The sequence below is a fragment of the Ictalurus punctatus genome, chromosome 11, assembly GCF_001660625.3.
Source record: "Ictalurus punctatus breed USDA103 chromosome 11, Coco_2.0, whole genome shotgun sequence".
Taxonomy (NCBI): domain Eukaryota; kingdom Metazoa; phylum Chordata; class Actinopteri; order Siluriformes; family Ictaluridae; genus Ictalurus; species Ictalurus punctatus.
The window spans coordinates 10,388,477-10,398,053 of record NC_030426.2 but is presented as its reverse complement, the minus strand read 5'-3'; the positions used below and the strand labels follow the sequence as shown (position 1 = coordinate 10,398,053).

Here is a 9,577-nt window from a genome sequence, read left to right as displayed (position 1 = left end):
TGGGGTTCAAAGTACAGTCAATGTAGCACACATGGACTATTTGACCCACAGTTTATATGCATTTTTTTCTCAGAGAATTTTCAAATTCCCACTTAATTTCAACGGCATGCTATAAATCATTAAAATAACAAAAAACTTTTGTAATCAAAACAGTAAAATTAAAAAAAAAAAAAAAAAAAAAAAACAGATAAAAAAATTATAAATTACTTTCCAAAACTTATGTCTGGTGCACCTATAAGCACAAAAACCATTTCAACATTAAGATTTTTTTTTTTTTATTAAACTTTATTAAAACTCACAGCTTAGTTTTATTCCCAATTACTTTCCATCCACAGAAAAAAATGATTCAGTAACTCACTAAAATCAATAACTTATATGGGTATTTATTCTTTTTTTTTATTTTTTATTTTTATACAGCATATAAGGCCACAAAACATAACTGGATACATAGGATGTGAATCATTCATTACAATATGTGTGGATAGCACAGACACATGATCTAATGTAGAATTAGTCTTTTAGATGCTTTGTGTAAATGGTACTAAGACCGTAATGTCTTTGTGGATGAACAGCCATGCTTTGCTTGTACTATGACTTTATTTCCACTTATCTGGAACATCTTCAGTTACACAGTACTGTAAAGCACCAGCAGTATAATATATGTATAGATATAGAAATGCTGTAAAAGCGTCTGTATTAAAAAGTGTGTGAGTGTGAGGAGGTTATTTGTGTTATAATATAGTGAAAGAATATGGTAGACCTATAGTTGTGAAAGATTTGCACTGTAGTCAGTTCAGAGTTCAGATTAAATCCTCACCATCAACAGATTTTATTGGTCTGACAGCTGTTTATTAAGAATCTCAGGATTTGAAGATGTGCACATGACTCACAGTGGCATTAGTACTATGAATGTTATTTGTAGGATAGCTTAAGATTTCAGGTCAGAACAGCAGCGTTTATGTTACAGTAATGTAGACTGAGTGTTATAGCAAAATGTACATTAGTCCAGCATCTGTAGCCTAATGTAAGATCTGCTATCAAAATACCATGCACTACTATTTGGCCAGATGCCTTGGTAAACACGATATCTTTATTTTACATAAAGTTTCAGCACTGTATGAAATGATTACGTGCTGTATGAAAACCAATTGACCCAACATTGAGGAAAAACAACCCTGAAGCATAAATATTCAAAGAATCCTTCTGTTGCTACTTGAAGACAATGTTCAAATAAATACAATGGATACACAGTTCATTGACACAGTATTAGCAAATAAATAATAACACAGAATTCACATTCAATGGGAGTGATATGTTACAAATCCTCACATTGTGTATTGCAAATAAAATACTTACAGCTAACACAGGGAAATATCAAGAAACGTAACGTAATGAGGTTTGTCTCAAAACACAGACACGTGTACCTGTGTGTGTGTGTGTGTGTGTGTGTGTGTGTGTGTGTGTGTGTGTGTGTGTGTGTGTGCACATAGTTTCCTCTATTATTTGTTAACATTATCCAACTTCTCACAGCACTAAAAGCAAATGTGGATTTTCATATAAAATCACCTGGCAAAGAGACAATACATACATAAAAATACATTTTCAATAACAATATAAATTTTAAATGAATGAACAAATATGCAGCAACCGGGACAACAACAGGAACATTCTGAACCTACCTATCTATCTATCTATCTGTCTATCTATCTATCTATCTATCTATCTATCTATCTACCTACCTACCTACATACATACCTATCTGTCTATCTATCTATGTATCTATCTATGTTTCTATCTATCTATCTATCTATCTATCTATCTATCTATCTATCTATCTATCTATCTATCTATCTATTCGACCATCCATCCATCCATCCATCCATCTATATATCTATCTAAGCAGCATGCATGTCATGCAGACAAAAGCATGATGGGAACAAATAACACAACAATGTTACATTACTGTTTATTTTGCCCAACACTCTACTCATGTAAGATTCTGATCTCTGTCACTTTCTACCAGCTTAACTGCAAAGTAGCTAACCATAGCATGTGTACTGTGTTACTTGTGTGACTATTTTTCACAACCTTTCATGATTTCTGCTACTCCACTCATCTGAATTTTCCATTGTTTACATCTAAATGATCAGCCATTCATGATACCAGCTTTCTAACACAACATCACAACAAAGCAGCATGCAACACTGAGCAGCTCTATAACTCTACAACACATATTCATGCAATCTTCTGTCTACTGAGACTACCACAAGACTCTCCAAGTCATGCAGGAGGACACAGTGGGAAGCATGTTTACACAGCACACTCAACTCTGACTAACACAGTTACTGACCAGCAGGAGAAGGAGAGAGCTGTTAGTGTGTGTGAGTGTGTGTGTGTGTGTGTGTGTGTGTGAGAGAGAGAGAGAGAGAGAGAGAGAGAGATGAGACAAACCGCATTACGATCTTAATGAATATACGCCATTGAAAATCTAATTGAAACATATATTTTAGAGAAAACATTTATCTTTGTGTGAAAAATTCCAATACAGATAAACCAAAGTTCGGAAAAACAGTGCATGGAGAGATAATGACTATTCTGGGATGCTTTATTATACTGTATACTTGACTGTATACATGCGATTTGAGGTCCATTTGACATTGAAGACAGAGAAACCACCAAAGAGCAGAGACGTTAATGTTTGTGTGCTCATGTGTTCGTCGAGGTGCACACGTGTATGTGTCCATATATATTTTGATGTGTGAACATGTATGAGGAGCCCATTTACACAGACCATCTGAAGGCTCTAATAACCACACATTTGCAAAAAAATCAAACGTAAACAAACCAAACCAAACCAAATAATACGATAACCCCAAGTGACCCCACCCCTTGCCCTAAATAAGCCCTCCACACCTGCCTGAGACCCCCTCACTTCTTATTCTTTAGCTGATTGGCCAACCAGTCAAGGCCTTCATACAGGCCGTCGCCACTGGTTGCGCAGGTGGCCTGGATGTACCAGTTGCGATGACGCAGCGAGTGGAGGCCCAACTTATCTGTGATCTCAGCTGCATTCATTGCATTAGGCAGGTCCTGAGGTTACAAGGTGAAGAGACAGCACAGTGTTACATTGAGAACAAAGGTTACCCGGAATAAATAATTAAACAAAAGTATATACGGCTAATTTTGGATTTTAGATGGTTATTAGATGCATTTGTCCTAGAAATAATCGATTCCAGGTAGGGATGATGGAGGGAAAGAGGGTGAACCTGTTTATTGGCGAAAACGAGGAGAACAGCATCACGCAGCTCATCTTCTGCCAACATCCTCATCAGCTCCTCTCTGGCTTCATTCACTCGCTCTCGATCGTTACTGTCCACCACGAAGATCAGACCTGCAAGCAGATAATATTCAGTGTAAGGAATTCCCCCTCTTGGTTCCCAACGCATCAAGTGTTGTTTGCATGTCAAGTTTTGTTCTCAGGTCTTGATGTGCTGTTGTTATTGTTTTGGTTTTGTTTCCTCCTTCAATTTTAGTTCATTGCTTTCCATTCGTTCAGTCTTTTAGGTATGCCACCTATGTGTGTTCCTGTGTTTCATGTTTTTTTGCCATTCTAGTTGCCTTGTGTGTGTTTACCTAGTAAGTTCTTTGTTAATATATGTTTATAATTAAAAACCTGTATGCACTTGTATCCCGGGGGGTAGTCCACAAAGTGAGCAAATAAAAGCTGGGGTTTATTTGAAATAGCCTCACATTATTTAATGTAACAGGCCAATCCTGCCTCGGTGTGTTCCAACCATGAAATTCAACGTGCAAATTATGTCTAATAATTAAAACCGGAATTTTCCAATCGAGACTCATGCGCGTGCATGCACGGTATACAAGCAGCCCTAGCATTCGAGTGAAGATATAGTGATAATGCAGTCAGTGAGAGAGCTGCTTTTTCCACTCCATCTAAATGACTTATAATGAAATTATACAACAAGTATAAAATCTTTATTGCAAACAAAAGCAACATCTCTGCAATTAACAAAGCTTCAGAAGCATGCTGGCAGAAAATATATGACATAATAAATGCATAAGAACATATAATTTAAGCAAACAAATAAATAATATTAAAGGCTATCTAAATTGGGTATATAATCAAAACTAAATTGCCTAATTCATTATTCTCAAGTAAAAGGTACAAATAGTAGATTATGGCAAAATCAAATATCTGAAGATTTTTAAAAAAAATTGGACTAATATAAGGCCCTTTTTACTTAGTGTATTGTGTTCATAGAATTTTAGAGACTGTTTTTTAAAATCCTGTGTTATACATGCACTGCAAGAAAAAAAATGCAATAATTAAAATGTTACTGACCTTTTTTATTATAATGTTTATCCATCTTTTCATAAATGTTTATTATTGTTATTATTAAATCTTTATTATTATTACTTTTTTTTAAACAATATTAAAGCTTTTCCTGAACCCTGTTATTGTTGTTATTGCTGTAGGAAATTAATTATAGAATGTTACTTTGTTGTTGACATCAACAGTTGCAAATCAACTTTATTAATAGGCACTGTTTCAAAGATAATCCAATATTTGCTTGTCCAAATATGTCAAAAAAGCCAACTATTTCCATGGGGTGTACTGATTTTTTCACATGACAGCAGAGTTCATCAAGAAAGAACTACACTAGAAGTGTTTGTGTGTGTGTATGTCTGTGTGTGTGTGTGTGTGTGTGTTTTTGGAGGACTGGTTGGTGGATTTACCCTGTGTGTTTTGGAAGTAGTGTCTCCAGAGAGGTCGGATCTTATCTTGGCCACCAACGTCCCACACAGTGAAGCTGATGTTCTTATACTCCACTGTCTCCACATTAAAACCTGGCAAAAACACAAAATGTAATATTTTGGGGCCTTTTGAATTCTTGAATTTTATTGAATAATTACATACAGTCTACTATATTGTATACTATCTGCTATACTGTTCCTAGTTTCTTAAAAAATTTGCAGTATCCTGAATGTTACAAATATCATATCTATAGTATGTCACAAAAGTGAGCACACCCCTCACATTTTTGTAAATATTTGATTATATCTTTTCATGTGACAACACTGAAGAAATGACACTTTGCTACAATGTAAAGTAGTGACAGTCTGACCCCCCACCCCTTCAACCTCTGCAGCAGTGCTGGCAGCACTCATACATCTATTTCCCAAAGACAACCTCTGGATATGACGCTGAGCATGTGCACTCAACTTCTTTGGTCGACCATGGCGAGGCCTGTCCTGAGTGGAACCTGTCCTGTTAAACCGCTGTATGGTCTTGGCCACCGTGCTGCAGCTCAGTGTCAAGGTCTTGGCAATCTTCTTATAGCCTAGACCATCTTTATGTAGAGCAACAAATCTTTTTTTCAGACCCTCAGAGAGTTCTTTGCCATGATCTGCCATGTTGAACTTCCAGTGACCAGTATGAGGGAGTGTGAGAGCGATGACATCAAATTTAACACACCTGCTCCCCATTCACACCTGAGACCTTGTAACACTAAGTCACATGACACCGGGGAGGGAAAATGGCTAATTGGGCTCAATTTGGACATTTTCACTTAGGGGTGTACTCACTTTTGTTGCCAGCGGTTTAGACATTAATGGCTGCGTGTTGAGTTATTTTGAGGGGGCAGCAAATCTGCACTGTTGCACAAGCTGTACACTCTCTACTTTACATTGTAGCAAAGTGTCATTTCTTCAGTGTTGTCACATTAAAAGATATAATCAAATATTTACAAAAATGCGAGGGGTGTACTCACTTTTGTGACATACTGTAAGTCTAACAATGATCCATGGGCTACAAAGATTTTGGCTAAAAATTGATAAGATGTCAATACTGCAAAACATGATCATCTAGAAAACTTACTTTGCACAAATCCTCCTGTAGGTTTTTCACCTGTGTCTTTTTTATATTCAGTGTCAGCTTTCGTATGTTTTAGTGCTGCATTATACTATAAATTATTGTTTACTAATTGGCTGTATTATGGAAAAAGTGTTGGAGAGAGGAAGGGGTGAAGGTCACCTGTTATTAGAATGATAGATAGGGAAGATGAGAAGATGGAGTAGGAAGGGAAACAATTTTTAGGACCATGGAAACTGTAGAAAGAATCCTGATATGAAAGTGTATAACTCATTAATTAATTAATTTATGTGCTTTGGATTGTTGGTGGACGCAATCTTTTTTGACCTTTTTGTCACTTTTTTGTTCACAATAGGTAAATGTGTTTAATTACATTCGACCATGCCGTACAAAAAAATTTTACAAAACTGACACAACAGCTTTTTTTGACTTTACTGACTAGTACTAAATTGTAATGAATGAATAAACTAACAATATGCTCTTACCAATGGTTGGGATGGTGGTAACAATCTCCCCCAGCTTGAGTTTGTACAGGATGGTTGTTTTACCAGCAGCATCCAATCCAACCATCAGAATCCTCATCTCCTTCTTTCCTATGAGACTCTTCAGAAGATTACCAAAAATATTCCCCATGATTCAGTAGTGAGCTTCTTCAGACCAGCAATCTGAAACACGTGTGGGTGTGAAGTGAGGTAAAACACTGAAAGGTTTTTATAAAAACATAAGGTTTTTATGTTATTATAGTTAAGAATAAGAAAACAAAGAATGCTGTACAGACTTAAACTGAATTTCCAGGAACACAACACATAAAAATTGTATGTGATTTTGGCATTCCTTCAGGCTGTACTCCAATCTGTTCAGTATTCTCTTCATCTACTTTGTTCACACATAGCTATGTAAAAGACTGAATCCTTCATAGATCATACCATTCAAGATAACTTTATTGTCTTATGTGCAATAGGCCCACACATTGAGTTCGTACTCATTGTATTTGTATGCATCCCCTCATAACCATCTTAATAGCTGACCTGCTATTAAACATTCATTCAATCATCGGTAACGGCTTTATCCTGGTGGATCTAGAGCCTGGGCATGAGGTAGGAAAACACTATGAATGGGAAGCCATCACACACACACACACACACACACACACACACACACACACACACACACACACACACACCATTTCACACATTCAGTCACAACTAGGGGGAAATTTAGTGCAGCCTAGCCACCTAACAAGTTGTTTCGAGAGGTGGAAGGAAACCTGGCTAAACTCACAGACAAGGTAAGAAAATACAGAACTCTGCACAGAGAGTAACCCAAACTCAGGATTGAACCAGGTACCCTAGAGCTGTGAAGCAGAAAAGCTATCCGATGTTATTACACATATTAAACTGATATACTGAAAACAGGGGGGTGAATGGTGTCTTAGTGGTTAGAATGTATGCCTCACACCTCCAGGGGTTGGAGGTTCAAATCTTGCATCCTATGCTGAACCCCACACACAGGTTTCCCTTTTCAGAAAATGTTCCATGTAGAACTTCTTAGAAAGTTAGAACTGATAAACATCCAAAGAACCATTGAAAATCCATTTTTCTAAGAGTGGGTTAACAGCCATCCAGTCTGATACACTATTGGTTACAACTGTATGATTGAATTTACACCTAATGAAGTCCATCTGGATTTGAAGTGTAAAAGTGGATGGTTTATATGTGAACTGTAGATGTTAATTCACAACACTGGGTCTCTGCCATGTAAAACTAGTCAAAAATAAATAAATAAATAAATAAATAAATAACACCATCCTCGCCTCAGTAGCCTATAAGACATAAAGATTAAAATCACAAACTGACTAACACAGACCCGGAAGAAGCATCCAACTTGTAACTATCACCCTGTGCCCTAACTGCTCCACTGATTAACAGATGTGACTAATATATGCATCGTGTCGTGATGAATATCAGTGATTAATATTTGATAATGATTAATATGCAATATAAGCAGCAGGCTGTGGTGCTGATCTACACCTCCACCCTCTCCTGTTTTCAACCAGGCCAAAAAAAAAGAAGCTTTTCCACACCTTTAACGCAACCAAGAGATTATATGATCGACAATAAACAGCATCTTCGGCTGTATCTAGGCTCCAAGATGATGGACCACACAGCCTATCTGAATTAATTAACTGCTTCTGACCTACGCGCTTTAGGTACAAATGCTATTTTCGCGCGTGACACAAGCAGACATCAATATGACCTCAATATTAATGCAATGTAAAGCCTACATAACCGCGTGACGCATATAGTCTATATTTAGGCCGCCATTCCTGCTTTACCAGATAAACAAAATGCAAACACCGGGCTAATGAGGCATCCTGTCATGTCGGCGTGGGCTTGTAGCTTTATCACAGGCTCCAGAGAAAAGCCTACCGTCATGTTTTACATCAATAGCACGAGCACGTCTACATGCTCCACTTGACGCAACATTATCTGGCCAAAACCAAGAGAAACAAACTCAACAGCAAGTTTAATCCATGGTATAAAACGATGCTTAAAAAAAGAAAGATAGGAAAGGAAGCCGCAATGGCGAAGAGCAGGTCAGTGTATTCATTCATTCACCGACATTGAGGCGCTATCCGGAGCTCGAGGTGCTGAAACGCCCCTCACGCGCGGCTCGTCTTTCTCTACAGCCTTTCAAATAAAAAAAACCAAAAAAAAAACAAAACGCTTTTCTCGGTGCACAAGCTCTGCGGTCAACGATTAGAAATATGTTCATTAGGAGGGAATTTAAATGCTCTCACATCTCCCTTACCTGTCTTTGGGATGACACCAGCCGATTTCGCATACGGAGAGGTAGGAGGAAATCTCGCTGTAGGCCTGCTGAGAATTCGGGTTTTCTCGCGATACATCGAGCAACCCTGCTTCAGAGGAGATCTCCACTGTCTACATGGCTTACTATTCTAGTCATGCATTCAGAAGACGCTTTTTGCTTTTGTTAGCATTTTAAATAATTGCTTACTTTGCTGTCTCTTTTTTGAGAGCTTGAAGGACTGCCTAAATGATTGATTGCCTTGATGTACATCCGCCAGGCTTTCTACTTACCTTGTAGGCTATTGATACCATACATTTATGTTGATCATGCTTATATAGCAATGTGATGTAAATATAGTAATGCCATATTCAGTAATGTGTCTATAAAATAGCAATATTTTATAAATGTATGTTATAAAACACATAATGTTAACCACTAAGCAAATGCTTTAGCACACTTAAATCTGGTCATGACCAGATTTAAGTGTGCTAAAGCATTTGCTTAGTGGTTAACATTATGTGTTTTATAACATACATATATATATATATATATATATATATATATATATATATATATATATATATATATATATATATATATATATATATATATATATATATATATGTATATATTATATATATACATATATATATAAATGCATTTTATAAAGACATTCATGAACTGATTTAAGTGTGCTAAATTATGTACTAGTAAACAGGATCTTGTCACTTTAAACTACCACTGTTAACAGGGAGAGACTTTACACTGTCACTGTTTACAGTGACCAGTTGACCTGGGGATGCACTGTAGATTTTTGGGGTTTCTTTTAACTTTTGTCTGTTATGAACTTTTGTACTTTTACTGTTACATTTACAC

General features: G+C 36.7%; 1 protein-coding gene across 1 annotated transcript; it reads right to left on the bottom strand.

Moving 5' to 3' along the window:
* Positions 1-1,071: 1,071 nt before the first annotated feature.
* arf3b (ADP-ribosylation factor 3b) lies at positions 1,072-8,842 on the bottom strand. Its single transcript, XM_017479929.3, has 5 exons — positions 8,702-8,842; positions 6,376-6,555; positions 4,756-4,866; positions 3,267-3,391; positions 1,072-3,090 (listed from the first exon to the last, which is right to left on the bottom strand). The coding sequence occupies exons 2-5, from the start codon at positions 6,521-6,523 to the stop codon at positions 2,929-2,931; spliced, it is 546 nt and encodes a 181-aa protein (XP_017335418.1). The 5' UTR covers positions 6,524-6,555; positions 8,702-8,842; the 3' UTR covers positions 1,072-2,928.
* Between the last annotated feature and the right edge of the window lie 735 nt (positions 8,843-9,577).

Excerpts from the sequence above, each read along its gene's own strand:
- arf3b (XM_017479929.3), bottom strand. The coding sequence starts at position 6,523 with ATGGGGAATATTTTTGGTAATCTTCTGAAGAGTCTCATAGGAAAGAAG. Across the intron at positions 3,392-4,755 it reads CTACTTCCAAAACACACAGG|GTCTGATCTTCGTGGTGGAC; the intron begins GTAAATCCACCA and ends ATCTGCTTGCAG. Across the intron at positions 3,091-3,266 it reads TCGTTTTCGCCAATAAACAG|GACCTGCCTAATGCAATGAA; the intron begins GTTCACCCTCTT and ends TTGTAACCTCAG.